We start from the raw sequence: 27933 nt of genomic DNA on the forward strand, positions 1-27933 counted from the left end.
TTTTTTCATACACATTTTTAATTCACTTATGAGTTAGTACAGCCCCGAGCCGTTTTTTTTTTTTTTTTTTTTTATAAGTAAGGAATCATAATAACACGAAAACATTACTCCTTCAGTAAAGATGGGAAGAAACACATGCATCAGATCTCAAGCCAGGGATGAAACAACGTGAAGGAAGCTTGTCGCTTTCGAACACACCGTAAACAAACCCAGAGTAAAGACCAATTATTAAATACCGCAAAGATATACTGTTTGCAATAGATGTGCGTTGTTGAAACCATTACATTACTGATGAAGATTTAGCAAGAAGCACTGAGGTGGAGGCTTGTCGGGTGTACCGCTGTGAAATATATTTAATTCTGTTTTTTTTTTATAAGTTATGGAACATTACAGCATGATGAGTATATGAAGGCAGGGCAGGATGGCTGCAATAATTAATGTCATAAAGGCTACGTAGTATTATGAAGGAGCGGGAGAGTGGGAGAGGAGGGGAGGAAGGAGAGAAGGAAGAGCCACTAACCTACACTCCTCCCGCCTCCTCCTCCCCTCCAGCTCCCCCTTGAGAAAGGAAGAAACAAGCACATGGGAGGGAGAGTTCCTCCTGACTGCTACTGAAAAGCCTCCACACTAATTACCAATAACTGAGTCAGGCTACACACAAAATAAAGTATTCTACTACTCTAACTACCTCGGTTGCGCACATACATTACACGTTAACTAGACCAAGCTATCAACTATTAATGTAAACGAACTAATTATAATCCCACGCTACAAACTTATGAACGAACTAGTCTTCATACCAGTAAATAGTTAACTAAACAAGGCAATACAAAATAAACTGTTTTACTAAAATAATCCCACTACCAACCTAGGCTGCAGAACAATAAACAGTAAGTACATCTCTCCCAGGCTACATAATAGTGAACAAACTATTCTATAATATAATATAATTATACCAAACAACAACAACAACAACAACAACAACAACGATGAAAGGCAGGTTTGCTATCCTTCATTATCTTTTCCACATTTTTTCTTATTTCCTTGACATTTTTTTTTCATTCTCCCTCGTACTTTTCTTTTTTTCTTTTTTTACTTTTCACTTCCTTATACATTATCTCCATTTTCGTCTCCTCACCCTTCTCGTCTTTTCTTTTTCTTTGTTTCATTCGCCCCAATATCTTTTTTTTTTTTTTTTCATGTCTATATTTACGTCTGTTTCCCTTTCCTCCATCTCGTCTTTCACGTTCCTCCTCCTCGCTATTTTTTCACCTCTCCACGACTCCTCTCCCTTTTAAATGTGCTTTTTTTTTTTCATTTATTTCTTCTCTCGGTACATTGAATTTTTTTTTCTGCCAGGTTTTCTTTTTTTTTTTATTATTTTAACATGATTTGTCCATTCCGTTCTTATTGTTGTTATTGTTGTATTCTTGACATTTCATATACATATTTGTTATTCAGTTCTCTCTCTCTCTCTCTCTCTCTCTCTCTCTCTCTCTCTCTCTCTCTCTCTCTCTCTCTCTCTCTCTCTCTCTCTCTCTCTCTCTCTCTCTCTCTCTCTCCAACTCACACACTTCTCACTAAAAGGGACATAAAAATAAAACCTCGGTAAACATTACAGTGGGCGGCGATATGATGAGATTAATGCAGCAAAATATACGTGGCGTCTAGCTTAGCGGTAAAGTCATTATGTTCCATCCCGCCTCTGACAGCTGTGGACACCTCGGGAATTAAATTGGCTTAAGGTTTTAGGGCCCCAGGGACAACAAGGTTACTGGCGTGTTGATTATCTGGGAATCTCTCTTTTCTCTCTTTTTTGTCCCTTGCTACAGACAGTACTCTCTCTCTCTCTCTCTCTCTCTCTCTCTCTCTCTCTCTCTCTCTCTCTCTCTCTCTCTCTCTCTCTCTCTCTCTCTCTCACACACACACACACAAACACACACACACACACACACACACACACACACACACACACACACACACACGGACTTTATTTGTTATTTTCTCTCCCTTTTTTTCTAGTATTTTTGTGGAGAAAAATGATCTATAGAAATGTTTTGTAGCAATGTAGCGTGGCACATTCTAGTATTTGCTGTTTTCATTCACTGGTTCCTTTGTCCAATGATCTATTCATCCTTGTTATGTTGTAATGAATGGATTTTACAACCCACTGTGAACAAGTGTTTCCCGTGACCCGTTGTTAGTGCAAGATTTTAATTGGATTTGTCATTATAAATCTCTCTCTCTCTCTCTCTCTCTCTCTCTCTCTCTCTCTCTCTCTCTCTCTCTCTCTCTCTGTGTGTGTGTGTTTTTATTGTCATTGTTATTGTGTTGTTGTTGTTGTTGTTGTTGTTGTTGTTGTTGTTGTAATAGCTCTGATGCTTTCGACGTAAGGCTTATTTTTAGGAAGGCGAGTGTAGCTAGAGCACTTATTAATATGACGTGTTTTCTGTGCCTTGAAAAGGGCAAACACATTCTTACGAGACCTGCCAAGATTCAAACCCGCGTGGACGACGCCACACCACACCACTGCACCAGAGGCTGTGAGGCTATGCGGGTGTGAAACTTAACGAAAGAGAAATACAGTAAAATCCCTCTCATCCGGCATTCGAGTATCCGGCAGCTTCAAGTATCCGGCACATTTTTCCCCGAGCCTTAAAATCAATAAAAAATCCATGTGTACTCATAAAATCGATTAAAATTCCCGCGCGAGGCATACTTTGTCCCCTCGCCACCAGAGCGCACTGCTTCGCGCCACCCGCGGCCCACTGCACTGTGTTTACTCAGTGACTCAGTCCTGCGTGTGCACTGTTTATCGCCTGACGCCTTCATCATGCCTAAAGTTGTAGAAAAGAGGAAGCGTGTTGTGCTTACACTTAAGCAGCTGATCAGATCAGCTGCTGATTAAGATCAGCTGATCTTTGTTATAGTAAGATGCGTGAGTGTAGGGTGGTGATTGTGGACATAATTTCACTTCTATTCAAGTATCCGGCAATATTCAAGTATCCGGCATGTCGGCGGTCCCGTTGATGCCGGATAAGAGGGATTTTACTGTACCTAACAAGGACTAGGGCACAAGAAGGGGGAAATACAGAAGTAGGCTGTGAGTTCCAGGATTTACCACAAAAAGGGATGAATGCTTGAGAATAGCTGCTGATTAAGTCTTGCATTAGAGAACTGTCTCAAGCTTTACTCACCTTAATTCAGAGGAAAACAATCTGGGAACACTAAACAAAGCACTTCTTGGCAAAATATTATAAGTAAACACTGAAATGTACACACTATCACACGTAATATCAAGTAAATAAACTCGTCACTCGCATTAATGTTACCACGTAGTCTCCGAAACGTCAACAAACCATGAAGAACAACGCTAGGAAACTATGAGAGTATGCTTGTATGAAAAAGGGGAAAAGTTAAAAGCACAGAGCATTGGCACAGACAGTACAAATGTTATCAAGTGAAACAAGTACTTTAAAACTTGGAAAATATGAAGATGTGACCGCATCAAATAAGAAATTAAACTTAGAGGCACAAACAGTACTGGGTAAATAAAGCGTTTGGAGAATATGAAAATGTGACTGTATCATACAAGAAATTAGATGTATAACCAAAGACAAGGTGAATTAATGAGATTTTTGTTTTCGAATATAATAACAATACCAGATTATTGAAAAATTTTATTGAACAAGAAAATAAATGTATCAGAAAAGACAGTACAAGGATTAATAAGGCGTTTAGAAAGTACTGAAATGCAGCCGTATCAAGATTAGAAATTACACTTACGAACAAAAGTAGGTGAATTAAAAAGACATTTTTTTTAGATATCATAATACCAAATTACTAAAATAATAATAATAATAATAATAATGATAATAATAATAATAATAATGATAATAATAATAATAATAATAATAATAATAATAATAATAATACCAAAGGAGAAATTAAATTCATAACCAAAGAGAGTACAAGGATTAATAAGACTTTTGCTCTTAAACTATTATAACAATGCCAAACTATATAACAAGAAATCAAACAAGTAATTAAACAAAAACAAAGACAAGATAGATTCATAAGACTTGCTTTTTAACATAATAATATCAAGTTATTAATAATAAAACACACACACACACACACACACACACACACACACACACATACACTGTCACTAAGACGGTAAAATTACAGGGGCTAGTTTGCTGGTCGGTGACAACCTATCAGTAAAATCATGAAAAGTTACTAATTTAGAAGTAATAGAGATAAGAAGCTGAAATGTTTAAGCATAGTAAACAAAAGCGTTACTTAATAGCCTTTCTCCTCCTTGCCACTCTTACTTCTTATGGAGCTGTTAAAAGTAATAATGATTCGATGATGTAACATTTGAGGATAAGAATAAAGGAAGTCGTGAGGTCTACACGTGGCAGTTCCTGCATGAAACGTACCCATTTCCACATATCCCATCCATATATATGGCTATGCTTCTTTTAAAGTTCCCTAATGACTCAGAACTAACACACTGATTATTGAGTTTATTCCATGGGGAAGAAGAAGAAGCAGCACCGCTATCACCATCAGAGGAAGAAGAAGAAGAATCACCACCACCAGCAGCAGAGGAAGAAGCAGCAGCACCACCACCACCACCAGCAGAGGAGGAAGCAGCACCACCACCAGCAGAGGAGGAAGCATCAGCAGCACCACACAGGAGAATCTAGCACTGTTTGATAATACAACAAAGACACTACAAAAAGTTATACTGTACGAGCATTCACTTACAAATCTTACAAGTGGTCTTAACTCACAGACTTCACACGCCTCCCTGCCACACTTCAAACCCTGTAGCAGTGTGTATGGAGCTGACGGGGAGACAACCACTTCTAGTAAACGAAGGACAATCCAGTATGTGTTTATAAATCTCACAGTAACAAAGGAAGCCACCTACCTAATGGGCCTCACACTCCCCGCCGCACGTCAGGCCCCATAACAGTGTGCATGTATGGCGCTGGCAGGGGAGCGAGGAGCACCATCTGAAAGGGAGGGGGTCTCGTGTCGCTGCTTCAGGGAATTGAGCCTAGTAGCAGCAGTAGTCGATATTGTCGTCTTCCTCCTCCTTCTCCTTTTGTATCTGCTGGCTGGCTCTGTTTCTTCCCTCCATCTTCTAGGTCGTCTGTGTCAACCTTATCTCCATCCTCCATCACCTTCTCTCTCTCTCTCTCTCTCTCTCTCTCCCGTCTCTCTATCTCTCTCTCTCTGACGCACACACAATTAACTTAACCACCCTACCATACTACCACCACCAACACCACTGCCAATTGGGCCCACAGCTATATCTACCACCACCACGATCCACCGCAACCTCCCAGCCGCCCCACCTCCACCTCCACCACCACCACAAGGCTCCCCGGTGGTGGCGCGGAGAGGGCGGGGCGGTGGAGGCTTGTGTGAACGCCCCGGAGGTGGAGTACGTACTTGTCGCGTTGTGATAACCGTGCACTCTCCAATTCCGAGATAACAAGTGAGTCTCTAGGGAGCGGTGCGAGGCTGAGAAACTGTGGTGTCCTCTCTCTCTCTCTCTCTCTCTCTCTCTCTCTCTCTCTCTCTCTCTCTCTCTCTCTCTCGGAATGACAACCGCTGCAGTCCTTGTCACAAATACTTTTCACACTTTTCACACATTTTTCCACACCCCAATCACCATTTCCCATCGCCCCTTCCTCACTTATAGATAGGCACTCCCTTCCCCTCCCCTTCCCTTCCCTTCTTTTTGTCCCTACAGCTTGCCGTCTTCCTCCATTCCTTCCTGTCAACCATCCTCTCGCAGTGTCATGGCCGCCTCCTCCCCTCTCCTGCCTCATCCCCTCGAGCTCAATTGCTATGTGCTTTCACCAGACTCGAAACAAGACCTTCTCTGGCCGTTCGATCATCCAGACACCAAGTTGCACCAGTTCTCCTTATTGCTTCCCCCCTCGTAAAACATGACTCCCCCCTCCTCTCTCTCTCTCTCTCTCTCTCTCTCTCTCTCTCTCTGGTTGTCCTTACTTTCTCCCTTTCCTTCCCTTTCAACACTAGTTTTCATGTCTTTCTTGTTCTCGTCTTGTCTATTTCTCTCTTTCTTGCCTCTATTTCCTTCACTCCACCCCTCTCCATCTCTGTTTCCCCTTTTCAATATTTATTCTTACTTCTCAAACCCTTCTCTTCCTCCTCCTTCCCTTCTCTAAGCTTCTCTCTGGTAATCTTCCCCTTTCACTGCTCTTCCCCAATGCCCTCCTCACCTCTCCTTGTCCCTATTCTTTCCTTTCACTCCCCCTCCTCCTACTCCTCCTCCTCCTCCTCCTCCCCTTCTTGTATTCCCCTCTCTTCTCTCTCTCTCTCTCTCTCTCTCTCTCTCTCTCTCTCTCTCTCTCTCTCTCTCGTCATCCTATCCCCTTTCACTCCTCTTCTCCCTTCCCAAAGCCCACCTCACCCTTCCTCCTCCTTATCCCTATTCTTTTCTTTCACTCCTCCTCCTCCTCCTCCTGCAGTAGGCGATAAGGACCCCAGCCTCCCAGTTCTATACAAGTTAGAGAGGAGTATAAATAAATAAACGACCCAAGGTTTCAACACAACATAATAGTGTGTGAGAGAGAGAGAGAGAGAGAGAGAGAGAGAGAGAGAGAGAGAGAGAGAGAGGAGGACTGGGGACAATGGTAGTTTCATGTCCAGAGAGAGAGAGAGAGAGAGAGAGAGAGAGAGAGAGAGAGAGAGAGAGAGAGAGAGAGAGAGAGAGAGTGCAGCTGTTGCCTTGGTATTGTACTTTCTTTCAGCTGAGGAGGCGCTTTTTCATACAAATAGTGGACATGAAGGTGGCAGTAGTAATTGGAGGGACGTGGAAGGAGGGACGGAGGAGCCAGGCTGGGAAGGAGGAAAGCAGTGGTTACCAGGCACAGCGGAAGGGGAAGGGAAAGGCAGGAGGAAGCAAAACAAAAAGAAGGAGAGAAAAGGAAGACAAGACAGAAGAGATTAAAAACGAAGGTCTATATTAAAGAAAAAGGAAAATCTAGACGTATGAGTTGAGTTGAAGGAAAGATAAAGATAAGCAATAAAAGGAAGGGTGGGGAAGGAAGACAAGACAGGAGAAATGAAGAACGAAGGAGCTCAATATTAAAGAAAAAAAGAAAATTTAGGCGTAAAAAGAATATGGGAGGAGTTAAAGGAAGGATAAAGAAGGAAAGAAGAGAGAAATAACGAAGGGAAGACAGGAAAGGAAGACGAGACTGAAGAGATGGAAGGAGAAGAACGAAGGAGCTCGATATGAAAGAAAAGGAAAAATTACACGTACGAAAAAAAAAGAAAAATAGAGGAGTTGAAGGGAGGATAAAGACATAACGAAAGGAAGGAAGACAAGACAGCAGAAATGAGGATGAAGCATGGAAGAACTTGAAATAAAAGGGAGAGAAAAAAGGAAGATTTAAACGTACGAAAAAAAAGTTGAAGGCAAGATAAAGAAGGAAAGAAGAGAGAAATAACGATAGGAAAGTTTGGAGAGAATGACGAGACACTACAAATGAGAATGGAGGATGGAAAAAACTTGAAATAAAACGGGGAAAAAAAAAAGGAAGTTTAGACGTACGAAAAAAAATGTGGAGAAGTTGCAGGAAGGATAAAGAAGGAAAGAGGGGGAAACATAACGAAGGGAAGGGAGGGAAAGAAGACAAGAGAACAGGAATAAGGGTGGAGAACGGAAGAATTTCAAATAAAAGAAAAGGATGAAAAATGTAAACGTGGGAAGGAAAAATGGAGGAGATGAAAGAAGAAAGAAACGAGGAAAAAGAAGGAAGAACAGAAACATAACAAAATAGAGAGAAGAAAGGAGAAAATTAAAGCACTGAAAGAAGAATCATAATTGAGAAAATTAATAAAAAAGTAAAAGGATTACATAATTATGGAGAAGAGAAAACGAAGGAGAGATAAAGTAAGACAGGAAAGGAGGATAAAAAGAAAGTAGAAAATTATAACAAATGGGAGAGAATAGAAATTAAGAAAGAACAACAGAGAACAACGAAAATGAAATAAAAATAACAAAAGAAAATTAAGATAACAAAATTAATGAGAAAAAGAAACACGAGAAAAAAAAGGAGAAATGTAAGGAGAGGGAAGAGGAAAACGAGGAAGAGATGAAGGAAGGAAATGAGAATAAAGGAAGGAAGGAAGGAAAGAAGGAAGAAATGAATGAATGAAAGAAGGAAGGAATAAAGGAAGGAAGGAAAGAGAGCACCTGCTTCAATAATCGTAGAATTCTGTGTCATGAGTTTTCAACACGAATACAACAATTGATTATGTTCATATGAAGTAAATAATTAGGTGACTTTGGGATATGGAGAAGATAGAGGAATAATTGCCAGAAAAGTGGAGTAATGGGAGGGAAAGGAAAGGGAGAAAGAACAGCAGAAAAAATGAAAATAAAAAACCGGAAAAAAAAAATTATGAAAGGAAATTTAAAGAAAACAATGAATGAGAAAAGAAAACACGAGATAAAGATGAATAAAAAAGGAATATATTATAATTATTATCGTCACCATCATCATTGTCATTACTTTTATTATTATTATTATTATTATTATTATTATTATTATTATTATTATTATTATTATTATTATTATTATTATTATTATTGCCATCACCATTTACTACTAATCAATTCAATCCACCAACGTATCCTTTAATTCACCCACTACTGAAATCACGACATTGCCCAGGTGAGTGTCTCTTCCAGGTATCTGCACCAAATGTCTCTGAAGTCGAAGGTTGGACGGACAGGTGAGATAGTTGGGTGTCATCTGTCTTCCCTCCTACCTGAGACTCGCCCCTCGCCAGATTGGACCAGCAGGGCAATATTCAGAGATACTAACCAGTCCACTTGCCCCTGCAGCATTTCATCTCGAGGGAAGGGAGGGAAGAAGTATGAAGAGTTGATAGGGGGGGGGGGGCAGAGAAGGGAGAAGGATGGAAAAAAAGAAGGCAAGGAAGGATAGAAGGAAGAGAAGAAGCATGGAAAGTAGGCAGGGAGGGAGGAAGGAAGGAAAGAAGAAGAAAGTAAGTAAAAAAGGAAGGAAGTATGAAAGGCAAGGAAAGAGAAGAGAGAGAAGAAAGCAAAGGAAAAAGGAAGTGAATAAGTGTGGAAGATAGGGAAGGTGGAAGAGAGGAAAGGAAGAAGAAAGTAAGCAAAGAAGGAAGATGTATAGAAGGTAGGCAGGGAGGAAAAGAGGGAGAAAGAGAAGAAAGAAGAAAGCAAGGAAAAAGGGAGTGAAGAAGTATGAAGAGAGAGAGAGAGAGAGAGAGAGAGAGAGAGAGAGAGAGAGAGAGAGAGAGAGAGAGAGAGAGAGAGAGAGAGAGAGAGTTTGTAAGAGTGCCTCTCGGTAGAAATCACACACACACACACACACACACACATTAAAGTACTCACGAATAAATAAAAGTCTACAATCAAGAAGTTAAACAAAACAACAAAGAAATGAGACCAAAACAACAGCCTAGCCTACACTTGTGCCAAAAATCGTAAATTTAGTTCCGTCACAAAACTTCACCTGTGCAAAGGAAAATACATTTGTCTTCGCTCTTACTTATTTTTGTTTTCCTCCTTCGTATCTCTCCCTCTCCTTTTCCGACATACATCAAGAAGAGGAGGCTGAATGGAGAAGAAAAAAGATAAGATAAGTGAAGATATAAGAAGCCAGTTTGGTCTACTTACACGTTGCACACCCTGTATAAAATAAATAAGGAGAAAGTGATGATGATAATAATGACGATGAAGTTAAAAACAAAAAAGAAAAAAAAAAGAAACAAGATGGATATATAGCTAATTTCTTCTGGTGCAGCAAGTATAAGATTATGAAACTTAATATGACAGAAAAAAAATAATAAATGAATAAACGTAAAAACACAAACTACGACGAGTTAAAAATTACACTTCCTTAACACTGACAAGGCACAGAAGAGCTAGCGTTGACTGTCAACTGCCAAAGACCCGTACGTATTCTGAAACACTGATCTTTCACCAGGACTATTTTCAAAGACCACGGAGATGATTAGCTGGGTTCTCATGAGTGTTTCTCCTATTAATAACGTAGAAATCTTATTATCCTGTCACTAGAGCCGTAAAAACATCCTTAAAAATCCTTGTAACTTGAACTAGATCCTTTTGAATGTTGTGGAGATGCGACGCAGAAGTGTTTCAGAATGTGGTATAAATAACGGCAAGAACGCAGCAAAATTCTCCATTATGAGCATTCCACGGTCTCGTCTTCACCTTCTATCAGCACGGCACTAGAGATGCAGGGTGGGTGAGTGGATGGCGCGGGCGGGGCGGATGGGAGAGTGGATGGGCGGCAAGGGCGGGGCTGGGTGAGTGGGTGGAAGGCGAGGGAGGGCGGGTGGGGTGTCAAGGCCAGCCGCTATCCACGCTCCCTCAAAGACAAATTAACTTTTACAACTTCGAGGAAAAAGATGGCTCCAAGTTTGCCTTGCGTCTATGTAACGTCTGGGTTGAGAGAGAGAGAGAGAGAGAGAGAGAGAGAGAGAGAGAGAGAGAGAGAGAGAGAGAGAGAGAGAGAGAGAGAGAGAGAGAGAGAGAGAGAGAACGTGGGTGAAGACTGACAGAGCTTATTCGGTAACGTCACCACAACGTAAGATCAGAATATTTTCCATATGCAGAGAGAGAGAGAGAGAGAGAGAGAGAGAGAGAGAGAGAGAGAGAGAGAGAGAGAGAGAGAGAGAGAGAGAGAGAGAAAAAAATTTGTATCAATTTCGAATTCAAGACTAAGAGAAAATTACACCATAATAGGGTACTCTTTACTATTTTTCGTTCACGTTGCCTGCATCACATTTAAGTATTCTACTTCTCATTTCCTAGTTTAAAACAATTACTTAATCAATACTAAACAAGGCATATCATTTAAACAATATGTCACTTCTTCCTTTTTCTTTCTCTAAAGGAGATTCTATTGCCAAAAACCGTCTAACTATCGATCTTTTATTTAATATTTTAGTATCTCCCAGTTCCCTTAAGGATGAGGTGCGTAGCATCCATTCCGCCTCCTACTCCTCCTGCGAAACATTCATCACAACGTTCTCTGTTCTTTTCCTATTTTCTCTCTTACCCGCAGACATCAACTCTTGATTTTCCCCTGCAGCACACACACACACACAGTTTCTTTATATCTTTTCCACCCTTCCCTCTCTTGGTTCTTCCCTCCCTAGTGAGATGATTAAGATTCTGTTCAGTAATATGTGAATTTAAACAGATAATCTCAAACAAATTTTTAATAATAATCATGGAATAACCAGTAAATGCAATGGCAAGAGGAGGAATAAGAAGTGAAGGAAATTAGGAGGAAAGGAGGATGTGTATGAAGGCAGGAGGATAAAAGAGGAGGAGGAGGGAGCGAAGGAGGAAGAGGGTAATAGTAATTCCTTAACAGCAACAATTATGATATATTAAAAAACATAACCATCCTTTCCTATAAATATATCTACTCCCATCTTTGGTAAAAATAGACTGCATGTTTTCCCTTAAGGTTTCCTAGTTTAAAACACTCCTGACAGAAAAATAGAATAAAAAATAGACTATAAAAGGGGCATAATGAGATTCTTTGGGTGGCCGGGATCCCCAGAGCCCTTTTACCTTTTAAGAGTTCCTGTATTCTTCAAAGAGGAGGAACGAGAGAAAATTACCTGCTGCCCACCCCTTGGAGCCTCACCTCCTTGGAAGAGAGCGAGTTGTGCCTCACCCTGGCCAGTAGCTTGGAAATGTGGGAGACTTAATGCAAGAGAGAGAGAGAGAGAGAGAGAGAGAGAGAGAGAGAGAGAGAGAGAGAGAGAGAGAGAGAGAGAGAGAGAGAGAGAGAGAGAGAGAGAGAGAGAGAATTTTCATGATGCAACAAATATGGTAAATGATTTCCATTAAACAATTAATTACTCGTTAAATTTCAGTACTGCCGCTGTAACAAGGATACTGTTGAGGAAAGGCTGTTTGCTGTGCTGCTGCTGGCTGGTATTTTTCTTATTTATCATTATTACTACCATTATTATTACTATTGCTATCACTGTTATCTTTATTGTTGGTAAGCACTTGTTCTTTGCATATAACAAGCATATATATAAAATTACTGACCCAACAAACAAGTTAAGCATGATGGCTGTGGGTTAGCTAGGTTCTATCAGGAGGTAGAAGATGACCTGGATACTTGACTATGGAGGCTGCCCTTTAAAAATGATGGTACGATTACACTCCTTACATGATCAGAGTATTAGATGCATCTCATCAGTACTATGACACATCCTTTGTACTGATCTGTTGACCATTATCAATTATTTTATATATCTTACCCTTTTGGTTTTCTTGCATGACAATAAGTGTTACATATTTACAGTAAAAGTCCTGTCTTTTGACATTTATGGGACTGAACAGGTGCTGAAACAGTGAATATGCTGAATGATCAGATGTGAATATGTACATCTCTTCAGCATACACTATACATGAAAACACTGTTCTTTAGAATATTGTCCATGATGCTTATCTTCTACCCTGGTTTATATGAATTTATCCAACTCTTATTTTGTACCATCCTTTCTTCTTGCAAACCACTCCACTGCCTTCTGGAAGATGCACAATAGGTTTAACCTGAGATGACGAGGGCATGCAGAGGATGAGGGTCATGCACTGCCACACTCAGATACTTGACATTACAGCTAAGTCCCTATTTTGTTCATGATCACAGCAAGCTTACACATCACTAGTAAGTGACAATAACAATGTTCTATCATTAAGTTGTAGACCCAAGATCAGGATGTGGAGGCTGACCCAGCTCTCTCTTGCCTCACCAACATAGGCAGACTCTATGCAATATGCCTCCTGGTCTCAATATAACACTTGGCTAGGCACAATTATGATGCAGAAGAATCAAGATAGTTGCTTATAACTGAATTTTTGTGGCAGGCAATATTATGTCAGGATTTATGTAGTTTTTGGAAATTTGCCAGCAGTCTTTAAAATAAGATATTAGATAATTTGAGTAACATTCACATGAAGTACTGATATACATAAACACATGACCTAGGCCAGTTTACACGAGAAGTTTTTTCCTGTACAGTAGAATGGCTGTGTGGGTGGGTGTCTAATAAGCATGTCTTCACACAAACTTTTTTTTCCCACGCAGTTTGTCTGCAGCAGTGTAAAGAATACTTGTCAGTGTCATTGCCTGCTTGAGACGGAGGACATAAAGAAGAGAGTGATGTCTGTGTATATAATGAACAAGATGTAAAAAAATAAATAAATAAATAAATAAATAATAATAATAATAATAATAATAATAATAATAATAATAATAATAATAATAATAAAAAAAAATAAATAATGCTGGACCCACCCAATAAACAGCTTTAGGATCCTTCAAGGAGCATTCTACACATTATATTCTGACCTGAAAGCTAATAAAGATGACTTGCCATGATGTTCTGTAAAACATAATTATATTCATAGTGTACCTCTGCTACTATGGTGTATATAACAACAATAATAATAATAATAATAATAATAATAATAATAATAATAACAATAATAATAATAATAATAATAATAATAATAATAATAATAATAATAATAATAATAATAATAATAGTAATGATAATAAAACTATTCATATCAACATGTAAAAATGCAGCACTCAAGCTCTACCACAGATCAAATACAACTACCGCTCGGGAAAAAACCGCCATTCTGAAGGGCTTCATAGGATTCTATAGTATTCCAAACCACTTGGTGCAGTGCGGGTTGGTAGTGCACGCGGCCGGTAAATCACTGCGGCATGCCCAGTGTGTGAAGGCTCCCAATGAACTTCATTGATTTCTAAATCGTGCAGAAAAAAATGTCATGTGAAGTCAGGCTTATACCTGCACAAACACCTGCATGAAGCACTGACTGAACAAAGGCACAGTCCCCATTTCCCCCTTGCTCCACCATAACCACAGCCAGGCAGTGTTCAGCCCTTCCTCCTAATCAATCCTGTCTGTCTTCACCACCTCCCTCAGCTGACCACCATCACAGCCAAGGCTTTGTCATGCTCACATACTGCTGAAGGATCTAATAATTCCCTCAGCTTTTGCAGTGCTTTTTGTCTTGAGTAGTGACAGTTTCTTTAAAACCATACAAGCAAACAAAAAGCTTTCTGTTATCCTCTTGATACTTCTCTACTCTCTTCACAGCAAATATCAGATCCACAGATCCTCTACCCTTTCCAAAGTTCACTGTCATACACTTACATTTCTTTTTCCTATCTTTTATCAATCTCTCATTTAAAATCCTTCCACATTTATATGCCTTGCCTTCCACACTAAATACAGAGAGCCCCTTAATAGTTGAGATCAGTCCTGCTCCCTTTTCCTTTATAGAATAACATAATGATGGGTTTGCTCCACATCTTCTACCTCCACATAAAGCTACACATCCAAAACATTCATTCACAATTTATCTCTACCATATCTAAGCATCTCTCTTGTTATACCATCAGTGTCTGGTGCCTTTCATACTCTCTGCCTTCCCTTTATCTATCTCACTCTGCAAACACAGTTATCCAGTATTGATTTCTGCTCATAACCTATTTCTAGTTTCATTTCTCTCAGCATTTCATTCACAGTATTTCTATAGGCTTTCTTACATTCATTACCACATTAATTCTAACCTACAAATTTCTTACAAACAATTTCCTCTCTCATGTTTCTAAAAGTTCTAATGGTTGGAAATATGACCAACTTGGATTGTTGAAGAAATATCAAGCAATATCATTTATATCTTGCCTTCCTCTCCAGTATGGATGACTGTTGTCCCAGTCCTAGTGACCTGCTATGGACTGGCTTGCCAGTAAATATACCTATATTATTTTTCAATTACCTGTTACACACATCATCTAAATTGAATTCCAAGCCCTCATAAGTAGTTTGTGTGAAGTGTAATACTGCAGCCTCACAAGACCTATGAGAGCATTTTGTACTGTCACTCCAGAGAAACTGTACAGTAAGTTACCTGGTGCCACTTTTGGATGTTCTTTAAAATCTTATGGTGATGGTCTACCAGTGCATACATCAGAATACCAAGGAGACGGACAGGTTTGAAATACTGTTGATTAGGGTGACAACTTCAAGCTTGGTGATGAGATCTGCTGGGACTGACCCATTTCATTCTTGATAACCTGTCCAAGACTTAAACTGTTACTTCTATCATTGAGTTTAGATTATCACACATTGCTTTAGTAATGGGCGTGTACAGCATCACTGAACAACTGAGCTAGGGTAAGAAGACAGACAAACTGAGCAACGAGATGGGAACTAAGTGTATTAGTGTTCCAGAAATACTTTAAGGATTTGTTTGAGCATGGAGTGTTAGAGTCCATGCATCTTAGTGAGCCACTAATGGTGTAAGTATGGAGCCTTTCATGATGATAATGGTCACTGCTAGTGCTACAAATTAGTATCCATTATACTACATTCAGCTGAGCAAGGCATCACATAAATATCAAGTTAAATCATAGTTTCTTTCCAAGAACATCCAGTTTATACATAATTATTCTGCCAAAAAAATCTGTGGACGAGGGGAAGGTGAGGCGGAGAGATGTGGTGGTGAGCGGCTCAGGTAGGTGGAGGGTCTGAGGGGTGCCAACGTCTTCCAGTGGCCAGGAATGTGCTGTGTGCCACTCATTGCTGCCTTCTCCCTGTGGTACCTCCACTACTGTGTTGGCTGCACCACAGAAGCCTCCCTAAAGATGAATAAGGAGCAAGTAAGTAGGAACATACAACAAGAAAGTTAAAAAGCATAAGACATAACCGTCACCTATGACCTGCAAGACAAAAACCAAGGTTCTATGTTGTTCTGAACTATAAGACTGGCTAGGGACTGCAACACTTCCAACAACAAGCTTCATGCACTTACCTGGAACTGAGCAATGATAGTTGTGACCTGCACTGGGCTGGACCACCTGAGGGCCACCCACTGCGGCACACCCTGGTCACTGTTCCAGCAGGTCTCAGCCGAGCCATCAAAGAGGTGCTGCTTGCCCAACTCTCGGGTGTTCCTGCCCAGCACCGAGCTCACCCGACACTGACTTTCTCCAACTAGGGATATGTCGCTCATCTTTAGAGGCCAAAAAGGGCAATTTAGTGGCCAATCAGATTGCCTTTATCATACATTATGTAGTCATTTCTCTGTGATCAGAATTCCTTTTATAACAAAATGTTGACCACAAAACTCAATATCTACTCATTATAAGGCCCTTTCATCCTCTCATAATATCTGGAACTACCATTCATAATACAATACAGGAAGATCTTGATTTACAATTTTGATTTATAAATTTCTTTAATTATCAGATAAATTCTTTCTTCCCCTATGTTCATTTATAAATTAAAAATCTCCAATTTATAATTTCTAAGTAATGTAATACATTCATAAATCATGATCTGCCTATATATATTTACAGCAGCTATAAGTGTAAAGGATATTTGGAAAAACAATCATAGTTCACGAAATTTCATTAGAAACTGAATCTAAAACAGTTAAATTTTTTACCACATGTACATAAAATAAATTTTGAGATAGTTTTCACACACTTATGGAATGTATAAGTTGGTTGTACAATGTGGGGAGGCACAGATCAGGAAGATTACTGGGAACAAACTTGTTGACTCTGTTATATGTATTTATACCTTTTTAATGGGACATGATTCCTGGCTACCTACATACAAAAGTGAAAATTAACTGCCAAAATGCATGTATGGGTGGAACATACAAACCTGTGTGTGTAGTGATGAATATAGGTATATGTGTACAAACTGAGTGATTTAACAAAAGTGCATTATGTAAGTAAGATCAGAAAACTTCACTCTTTTATATCAATTAGGTTCAACTTGTGAGTGCATGACTAGGGAAACCATGTTAATTTTACAATGAATATGATGGAAAACATGAAAATGTGAATGCCAATGACAGAATGAAGATGATACAGTACCTACATCATACCAGCACAACCATAGTATTGTGGAACTTGACACTAGTAGAACATGATCAATAAAAGAAACTGCGTCGTGCTAAACTAAATAAAGCAACCCAGAAACCTGAGACACTGAAAATCTTGCACCAGTGGTCAGAAGGCTGATTGCAAGAGTACTGTTTGTTCTGTGATGGGCACACACATACACATACACGCTCCCCCCCTATCTCTCACTTCTAAAATATATGATGCTTGTACTTTTAACATATGAAGTAATAACTAAATGTCATCAGTATTTGTTTTTGTCACATACCATACCAACACAAACTATTACAACAGAAGCAGAAAGACCAGCTGTCCACAAGAATATTTCCCTACAAAACAATAGTTCCTGTCAATTTGACAATGAATGTCATCATAAAATTATGTCCTCTTTTACAAATACTTTAATGATACAACTAAAGGTAAAATATAAATACCTTAAAATATTCCACACACTTATTAAATAAGTAAATAACTTCAGACATCAAAATATAAATGGTCAGAACAACTTTCTGTACCATGATATGCTGCACACACTTCCTGACACACATTAACTAACCACAAATAATTCACACCACCCATAAGACCATAAGGAAGTAAAAATAAATAAATAAATAAATAAATAAATAAACAAATAAATAAATAAATAAATAAATAAATAAATAAATAATTAATTAAAATAAATAAATAAATAAATAAACAATAATAATAATACAATGAAAATAAATAAACAATAATAATCATAAAAATAAGTAAATAAATAGATGAATAGATGAATAAGTAAATAAATAAATAAATAATTAAATAAATAAATAAATAAATAAATGAATAAAGTAATAATAACACTACAATAAAAAACATAAGCTGCAGAACAATTCTCCACAAATCTGATCCCCACCCACACTTCTTTGAACACACAGGAAAGGCTTCCTTTCCCCTCCTGAGGGAGAGAAGCTACACACAACTGCTTATACAGGTACCCAAATATTGATCTTTCCCTTCACTTGCATGCATACAGTTACAAATTTACAATGCTGCCCAGTACAGTAAAATTCTGTTTAACCCAGTAACACAAGGAGGAGGATAGTATGAATAATATATTAAATATTCAGACACCTGACTCTGACTCCTACAACCTAACATGAGAACAGAGGCACCTCCAGTGGATCAGGTCAGGAGTTGCCAGATGAGAGGTGGGTTACGAAGCTTGGCCAGAGATAAAATATTTAGAGAAGTATGCATGTAATTTGTAAGTTTAGGTTTTGCCCATCTCTTGTGTATATATATAAATATATATATATATATATATATATATATATATATATATATATATATATATATATATATATATATATATATATATATATATATTGAATCCAGCCACAAAAATTCAGTCATAGATCTTCAGATATTGAGGATTTGGATAAACAAAATTTTTTAATATACAGAACTAGCATTTCACCAGCATATGCTGTCACATGATGTAAGTATATTAATCCAGAAGATAGAAAATTATGTGTATTTATGAATTCAAGCTAAACTCATGTTGGCCTCCATATATATATATCTCCGTTCAACTTAATAACAGTGGTATTCTTGTACCATCTCTACATTAAATAGATTGATGGTTCTGTGGGGAAAAATTAATTGGTTTTGCCATCATTGAAACACTGCCTTTTTCCATTTTTTTTTGTCCATATTTTGTATTCGTTTTCCTATTGTTCCTTATCAGAATGTTCTTTTCCCTCAAAACATCATGATAATTCTCTCTCTCTCTCTATCAATAAAGCATTGCATGAACCTAAAATTTCATAACATCTCCATCCAACATACATCAGTCTGAAGAGAATGACATGCAAAAACAAATCACTAGATAATAAAAAAACACACACACACACACACACACACACACACACACACACACACACACACACCAGTAACATCTACACCATTCCCTGTAACAGCTGAGAATAATTTTGTGTTGAGTGAATGTTCTACACATGAAAGATGAAAACATATCTGGCAAAAAAAAAAAAAAAAAAAAAAAAAAAAAAAAAAAAAAAATGAATGGAGGCAATAAGAATGATACAATGCAGCATTAGTTGTCGTACAAAAAGTATACCATAAACAACTGTCTTTAAGGAACGGCACCCTTGACAAACACTTTATGGGAGCTTATAAGATCAGACAAGATAAGAATTTGAGTAACCTGCTGCACTCACTTCCATAATGTTCAGTGGTTTCCTTCAGTTCTACATCTGCTGTTCTAGTGATGTATTTAGTGTTATTCCTCAGTCTTAACTCCTTTGGTTGGCCGACAATCTCCTTACAAAACCTGATAATCTTCTACCAGATCACAGGACTCAACACTGAGGGAAACACTTAACACAGTGGATGAGTGTGAGGGATTGCTCAGCGTCTGACCCTGACTGGACGTCTTTCCTTCACTACTTGGAATGTATAGCGTAAAGAGTCAGAGTGACAAAACATCCATTCTTGTTTGCACAGTCCTGTCATATCCAATATAAATCATCATCTCCATTTATCCAGATATAACTAAAACCTTATAAAATTAACATATATAATGATGATACTTTACAATGCCCTTTTGATCCATATAAATTAATATAATAAATATTCCACTTATCATACCATAAATCTCTCTTAGTTATACAGTTAAGTACATCCCCATATATGTATATTACATGACTAGTGAACTCAATTGTAAGTACATCCATTACCATAAATAAGTACCATGTTGATAATAAATAAAAACTAGAGTATATATATATATATATATATATATATATATATATATATATATATATATATATATATATATATATATATATATATATATCCAAGATGCACAGCTAAGCTACCATAATATTTATAAACAACTATCAAAAAAATAATGGCTAATTCATACATCACTGGCCCTGTTTCATGCCCTCAAGCCTATTCCTAGTACAAAATTTATTCTCTTTGAATAACCAGGAGAGGACAGGGTTGAAAAGAAGTCATGTGTGTCTGTAGGCAAATCTCACTGTACTACTGAGATTAGTAATGTTCTACTTGAGCTATAATTTCCTGATACCTGAAAAGGTGGAAAATTACATAAAACAATTCTTGACATTAAGTACAAAAGGAATAATTCAATAGAAATAAAAATATATATGTAAGAAATCAACAATTATGACTAGTTTGATTTTGGATGAACTCTGGAATTACCCTGACAAAGCAAAGAATCAAAGCACGCAAAAAATAAAGGCCATCTTCCATGATTATGTACAGAATGGTGAAGAGCAACACTGAAGGAGGTCTAATCCAGCGGCTCTTGCTTTATCCTTATATTGCAAAAGTTATCACTACTGAATGGCGGGTCATCAGGTGGCTCCTGCTTGATGACAGGTGTTGGCTGCACTGGTGGAGGTGGTGGTGTTACTCCTGGCTCCTCTTTTATCACAACCTTGGGGACAATGTTTCTAAGGGGTGGTAGTGGTGGTGGTGCTGGCTCCCCTGGCTCCTGCTTCACCACCACACTGGGAGTTGTCGTGGCAGCGGTGGTGGTTGTCGTCTTGGTGCTGTTGGCTGTGGTTATGGTGCCCAGTGAGGAGGGGATGAGTATTGTCTGTAAATTGCTGGTATTAGGTGTTGAGCCTGTCTTGGAGGGTAAAAGTACCATGCGCTGGTTATTAGCTCCAGACAGCAGCAGTAAGGGCTGAGAGAGCATTACAGAATTTTGTTGGACACCTGGTTTGGACAGCAGTATAATTTGTTGTCCTGCCATCAGCTGGCTCTGAGGCAAGATGACAGAAGGCTGACCCAAGACAATCTGTTGACCCCCCACTGTGCTCTGGGCTGAGGGTGTGGGTGCAGCTGAGGCTGTGGGGGAGGTTAAGATGACCTGTTTGTTTGTAGCCATACCTTGAGGCAGCACAAGCCTTAGACCTTCTCCCTTTTGATTACTGCCTGCCGACAATAACATTATTTGCTGCTTTCCTTGCATGCCGTCTGCTGCCTGACCAGTGGCAGAGTCTGAACCTAGCTGTAAGATCTTTCCTTGAGCACTGTCTTTGTTACTCTTATTACTGCTATTTGCTTTGGCCATACCAGAATTTGCTTGAGCATTTTTCACTGCCAGACCTTTACACAACAACAACTTCTCCTGAAGCTCAATGAATTCTTTGTAGCTGAGTACTTTGGTTTTCTCACCCTCTTTACCTTGTTTCTTGGCATCCCCAGATTTGAGTGTTTGCTTCCCACTCTTTTTAGCAACAGCCCTTGAAGTGAAGGTTTTACTTTGAGTAGTGGCAGTGGTGGAGATGACACTGGCCTGGGTGGAGGTGATTGGAGTGATAGAGCACTGGATGGAGGTGGAAGCACTCACCACTGGCTTATAGATGGACCGTGGCTGGGGTGCTTTGGTGCCAAGAATTCCACAGGTGCTATTTTTTACAACAGTCTTCTCTGGAGCATTGAGGGGAATCTGCCTGAGGTCTGCGTGGTGGAGATCAATATGGCCGGTGATGCTGGCCTGGGTGGCACAGTACACACCACAGATGGAACACTTGAATGACTTGATTCCCTGATGACTCCTCATGTGTCGCTTCACCTCGTCATTGCGGGGGAAGCCCTTGCCGCACACCTCACACTTATACGGCCGCTCCCCAGTGTGCAGGCGGATGTGGATCTTGTGCTTGTGCCAGTGGCGGAAACACTTGCCACAGTACTGACACTTGTATGGCTTCTCACCAGTGTGGTTTCTGCGGTGCACCAACAGGCTCTTGGAGTGTGTGAACCTGCGGCCACACACCTCACACTCGTATGGCGTCTCCTTGGTATGGGAACGCATGTGGCTTGTCAGGCCAGACTTGTCATAGCACTTCTTCCCGCATATCCCACAAATGTAAGGCCGATCTCCATTGTGTATCCTCATGTGGATGGTGTAACTGGTCTTGTGGGTGTAAGTGTTGGAGCACAGCTTGCACTTGTAGGGCCGCTCCCCCGTGTGGACCCGCATGTGCAGGGTGACGTAGTGCTTCTGAGTGAATCGCTTTTTGCACACCTTGCACTGAAATGGCCTGGGTATCTTGTGGGAGTTGGTCGTGTGGTTGAGGAAGTCCTCCCGCCGATAAAACCGCTTCCCACATACTCCACACTCATTGCGAATGGAAACTGCATCTGTCACCTTCATTACTGGGGTGTCTATTGCCTCCATCTCTTCAGCTGTTTCCTCATTGTTAGGGGAGCCCTCAGTGGACTCCATTTCTGGCTGTAATCCAGTTTCCATATCTGGCTCCTCAGTGGCACCCATGTTATCAAGAGGATCCTCATCTTGCACATCCATAGAGTCACAGGGTTCTTCCTTTATCCTCACTGTCTTCCCTGTGTTGTTCTCAGTGTTCTGCTCCTTTGATGAGCTGGACGGATGCTCTTCTGCTGTCCTTTGCTCTTGATCCTCCTGTTCCTCTTCTCTCCCTTCCTCATTTTCTGCATGTTCTTGTGGTTCTAGCTTAATTCTGAAAGGGACTTTAACATCTTCTTCCAAGCATGGATGCTTGTCATACTCCCTCTCACAGCCAAATGAGGCCCCACAGTGGGTGCATTGAATGATAAGCTCCCCCATGGCTGGGTGGTACCGGTACGCACCCTCACAGCATATGGCACACTTGTAACTAGTTGTCAGACTAGAGGAGACTAGAAATATTAAATTATGGCACAACACCAGTTTACATTGTTATGATATACTAATGTGTTAGTCTACTGTCAGTAAGCGTATGCAGGTTAGTTTCCACAAGCATTGCACGTCTCCTTGCTATAAGATTACACAGATAGTCCAGGTGTGAGTTAGCTTGTTCTTAAGCACAAAGACTGACTCCCTCATCCTTAGTGGTTATCTTCAGCAATGGTCTGGAATAAGAAAAAACCTCTCTTAAAGTTGTTCCTTCACTGAAAGATTACTCAATCACTGGTCCAACATTAACTTATAGATAAGCAAACAACAAATATAAATTTTTAAGCCTCCCATATTATCCATGGAAGCATGAAAAGAGTCAGTATTACAATTGCATATTCAAACTGCTACTCAACAAAATTGATAAGTAAAAGGTTTTCCTTAAATAGACCACCTTAACATTTTCCCCATGCATTTTCAGTTGAAATAGCTAACTGATAACATGCACATGCATCCAAACTCTTACATCTAAATAAGTTAATCAATCTGTGTTAAAATTTAAAGTTGATATTTAGATAAAATATGAATACTGTACCAATCCAGCTGAAGAATACCTTTCACTAACCAAGACAAGAAAATACATTAATAGGAAGAGAATAAGAGTCTTGTAAGTCCCAAAACATAGGTATATGTTGTATAGAGACAAATAAATAGATAGATATAGAGGTTGATAAGAGTTAGATGGAGAGGATGAAGAAACAGAAGTCATTTAAATGTTTAGGTAATGCTGAGTCATGGCACAAAATGTTGTCGTGTGCAAGCAGTTGGCAAAACACTGGGCAAACAACGTCAAAAACACTTCACTCTGTAACAAGACCAGCTGCCTTGTACTGCTGGAGTAGTGTATGTTCAGACACAATGTTCTGGACAGAGGTGGGAACCATGGACGTGTGAATGACTTGCCTCCTGCTGGTTGCTGGGTATCTGGGTAATAATTGATTGTGAACACAAATCTATTTATTGGCAGACTGTGTGATGAAGTTTCTTGAAACTGTGAAATGATGGCTGGTGTGGCAACTCTTAAGCACATTGTAATCTGACAAGCATAGCAGTGGCTGAATGATGCCCTCCCTAAGTACACTTCATTGCAAACTATATCCACCTCAGGTATTGTGAGTAGTAGTCGCAATCACTCACCGCTGGGCTGGTACACAGTGCAGCACAGTTTTCCCAGGTCCATTACGCAACAAATTACTGTTTTGCTGGCCTGATATACAGTAACCCATCACGCACAACATACTCTGGTGCAAGTTCAGTAAGACGTCAAATTATGTCTGGTGCTGGTTCAGAGTAAGGAGAGCAATACTGATTGCTGGTCCACAGTGATGAATGTTACACCAATCACCACTTGCCGCTTGGCTATATGGAAAATCACACCTGCCAACTTTCTGATACATGGCGTGTTACATCTGGTGCAAGTGTGATGCAGCATATGTCATTACTGAATAAATACACAGAATAATTAGTGCACAGCACTAATCTTGCTTTTTACTCTTATTTCAGGTATGGAACAGAGGATTGCCATCTATCTCAGTATTTCTACATTGCAAGGAATCTTATAGTCCTCGCTCATAATGTGAAGGCACAGCACAGGGTGTAACACTAGGCTGCTCTGCTGTACCCGGCACTGTCCTCTCCTTAACCTAACCATGCGGCCCTGGTTGCTGATCTTATAAATTTTTCAGGATCAATGAAGCTTAACAAAAAAATCTATGCATTTTTCAATGAAATTAAAATTTTCCATCCATAAATAAAGCATGCACTCACAATATTACCATATTATCAATAGATCTCCAAATCATTGAAAAAATTAAATTCAGGATGATATACACTAACTGTTGCTGTACTACAGTGTTCTGCATGTTATTTATGAAGGGACACTACTATTGAAATAGGCATTTTCATTTTCATTGGTAAGGAAGGCAGATGAAGCACTTCTCACTAAAAGGATGACTGGGCTCTCTGCCTAAGTTAACCTTGTTTGCACTTGTTAATGTCCAGGCCAGGGTTTATGCAGGGTAAATGCTAATGATAATAATGCTGATCTTATAACTTTCTCTGCAGCAATCAATAGTCAATTCAAGCTTTTGTGGAAGGCTTAGTTCCCACACCTATCACTATTTTCTTAAGTCTTTCTTCTGCTTTGCATCTTACTGTGTACTTATTTGGGTTTGTTTTACTCGTAATATACCTTCCAAGTCATGGAAGGAGACGCCCTACCTCTACAACATGCACCTCCTATCATCAGTACCAGCCATCACCCCCCCCCCACAGTGTCATTCAAAATTTAAAGGTCCGAAGGGGGGATTACATCATCTGTCAAGATAAACAAAGCTATCCCCACAGGCAGCAACATCAGCATCAACACTCAGTACCACAAGTCTGCCAGGAAATTATTATTTAATCCATGGTGTTAGGATAATTATATAAATAGTGGCGACAGAAGATGGGGAGGAGGCTGTCTGGTCACCCAGTGGAGAGCGGGGACTCCACCGTGCTTGTCTCAGAGGCTGGACCAGGACTACGATTTCCCAGCCATTCTATGCTCACTGTGGGCTGACTTACGTGATGCTCAGTGGCGATGTCCCTTTATTAATTTATGAGTAAACGCTGGCATGTTGGACGTGGTAAGACCCAGTGACAGCACCGTGCTGCCGCTCCCGTGAAGGCCAGGGTGGCGTGCAGGGGTCGGGACGTGGCCAGCACAGGATCAATACAGCGCTATGCCAGACGACGCGCCTCAACCACCTTCCAGTTTCTTCACTTCCACCGCCCATTCGCTATCCAGACTCACCCACTTCATCGACGAGAACATCAGGGTCATACAGGTTTGCCTAACTCTTACCTTTTTGCTGTGTGTGGGGATGTTGAATGATATCAGTTGCAGCAGGCAACCTAACGGAGACCGCCGCCGTGCCGCCAGTTGGTGCCCGCTGATCGGAGTCAAGTGAAGCTCTGCGCGTGCTCCCCACCACACACACACGCGCATTACACCCACAACGAAAAAAAGAATATATATAAACTGTTGTATCATGAGAAAATAAGATGATATATACTGCCGTGTGTGATGTATAATAAATTGTATATAGAAATCCAATAAAAAGTATAGCTACTCATTTCATTTACTGGTTGTCATGGAAACGTTATCGATCGATATGGCGGAATAAAGTACACCTGCAAGTTCCCAACCACACAGGGTGCCCGCTATCCATAGTTCACTATAGGCCTCAACTTCCTCTCACACAAGTTCATGATGCATAGTACAGTCTTATGTTACAAACTTTATGTTATGTGACCACCGAATGTTTCATAACACAATTCAGTACCATGCATTACAACTTTAATTATTTATCTTCCTACATTTCAGTATGGGGTGTACTGCGTCGGGGTGGCGGGTGCTGTGGTGCTGCTGCACAGCGTGCGTGCGGTGAGTCACAATTAGAATCTACTCTGGTTTATATATGTCTTTAAAGGCATCTAATACCAAATGTGTCGTTCATGTTTGAATTACTTGCTATCTGCACAGGTTATTTAACTTAAAAAAAAATATTGTAAACCGTCACAGTTTACGAAGTTTACCAAGATCCAAGACGTCCCAAAGGAATTCATCAGTAAGCACGTCAAGCTGCATGGACACGTGCGGTGGGTGGGAGTGACGCCGCCCACTCCGCCCACCACGCCGCCGCACGCCCAAGCCAACTCCTCGCTGGCAGAAAATGGAGCAAGGCCAACCCCGTTTTCTTCCGGAACAGAGACTGCAGGAAAGAAGGGCGGCGAGGGGGGCTGGGGCAGGAGCCTGAGTGTCGACAACCGGGGGATCTATGAAGGCGCGGGGGAACTGCATCCATGGGAGGACGGCATCGACCCTGCTCTGGCCAGGATCAACTATATGCAGAACATGACGCCACTCTTCCTGCAGGTAAGGCTAGAGGTTTAGGTTATCCCTGCGTACCTCCTATCTCCCTCTTAGCCCATCTTACTCATTCTCCTAGTGGTTTTCAGAGAAACATGAATGGAAGAAAGATGATCGAACCCCCAGAGAAATATATCCTATTTATCTCTTCCCTCCCAAGGTGGACCACTGCCCGGTGTTTGCTGTGCTGCGCCGCAAGACTGACCAGCTGCTGCCCGTCCAGCTGGCGGACGTCGAGGTACAGTGCCGTTGTCAGCCCTTGATAAGCTGCATCAGTCACTCGAATGTACCTTAACTCCACAATACAGAGAAAACGAACAACTCTTTCTGTTCTAAATTGTTCTTATATATTTGTCTTGGTGTAATGTTAGTTCAGCATCATTTGACAAGTATCTTTATCTCATGCATTTAATGGCAACATTGACTTAAGAGTGAAATTATTTGCAGCTTCAGACATCACCTGATCCCGGATGATGATGCAGTGACTATTTCCAGGTGACAGCGGCGGGCCTGGATCGAGCCAGCAGTTTGGTGGATCGCCGTGTTTGGTTCACTCTCATTTCCCACAACACTGATGACGACACACTTGTCTGCTTTATCAAACCAACCAAGGCCAGTAGAGACGATGCCCGTTTTCAGTACTACAGCTCCCATATTTTCTGACTTCTGTTTTCGGTATGTGCCTTACCTTTGTATTTTCGCAACTGAAGCATCACTGGATTATTTGCTGCCGACAGGTATTCGCGAAGAGTGTGAACGAGCAGCTGGTGCGTGATGGCCTTGCTCTGGCAGGACCCATGGACCTGCAACTGCACGGGGATAAGCGGTACACTCAGCTGTACACCAAGCTGCTGAAAGCTCAGGAACACGCCGAGAAGAAGAAGTTGGGAATGTGGAAGCCGTCTGAAGACAAGAAGGGGTTGCTAGCCCGCCTGTGGGGCAAAATACGTGTCTTTGGTTCTAAATAGCAGCTATTCAGACGGTTCCCTTTCATAAATGCTCAATCAGAAAGAAAAATTGCTGTTACAGTATAAGTGTGGAATGACACTGCATATAATTCTTATTTTTTTGTGAACAGTTTTTTTCTTGTAAATATCTGCATAGTTGATTTTGTTAGCATGGATAGCTATTAATACTTGCATATACATAGGTATGTCTGCACAAAAGGCTGTGTTTTCTTAGTACAGTTCGATATGCATCATTACACTGGTTTTATTTAGTCCTGTGGT

The 27933-nt window shown here is 40.2% G+C and overlaps 3 protein-coding genes across 3 annotated transcripts; 1 reads left to right on the top strand and 2 right to left on the bottom strand.

Annotated features, from left to right (window-relative positions):
- Window positions 1–15336: 15336 nt before the first annotated feature.
- LOC135090887 (nuclear receptor 2C2-associated protein-like) lies at window positions 15337–25495 on the bottom strand. Its single transcript, XM_063988045.1, has 3 exons — window positions 25357–25495; window positions 15956–16156; window positions 15337–15782 (listed from the first exon to the last, which is right to left on the bottom strand). Exons 2-3 carry the CDS (start codon window positions 16154–16156, stop codon window positions 15552–15554), a joined length of 432 nt encoding a protein of 143 aa, XP_063844115.1. The 5' UTR covers window positions 25357–25495; the 3' UTR covers window positions 15337–15551.
- LOC135090884 (zinc finger and BTB domain-containing protein 17-like) lies at window positions 16539–25795 on the bottom strand. The gene is made up of 2 exons (XM_063988036.1): window positions 25637–25795; window positions 16539–22967 (listed from the first exon to the last, which is right to left on the bottom strand). Exon 2 carries the CDS (start codon window positions 22681–22683, stop codon window positions 20377–20379), a length of 2307 nt encoding a protein of 768 aa, XP_063844106.1. The 5' UTR covers window positions 22684–22967; window positions 25637–25795; the 3' UTR covers window positions 16539–20376.
- LOC135090886 (uncharacterized) lies at window positions 25485–27905 on the top strand. Its single transcript, XM_063988044.1, has 6 exons — window positions 25485–25619; window positions 26159–26218; window positions 26357–26710; window positions 26865–26942; window positions 27200–27316; window positions 27442–27905. The coding sequence occupies exons 1-6, from the start codon at window positions 25515–25517 to the stop codon at window positions 27670–27672; spliced, it is 945 nt and encodes a 314-aa protein (XP_063844114.1). The 5' UTR covers window positions 25485–25514; the 3' UTR covers window positions 27673–27905.
- The last annotated feature ends 28 nt before the right edge of the window (window positions 27906–27933 follow it).

This window comes from Scylla paramamosain, chromosome 36 (genome assembly GCF_035594125.1).
Source record: "Scylla paramamosain isolate STU-SP2022 chromosome 36, ASM3559412v1, whole genome shotgun sequence".
Taxonomy (NCBI): domain Eukaryota; kingdom Metazoa; phylum Arthropoda; class Malacostraca; order Decapoda; family Portunidae; genus Scylla; species Scylla paramamosain.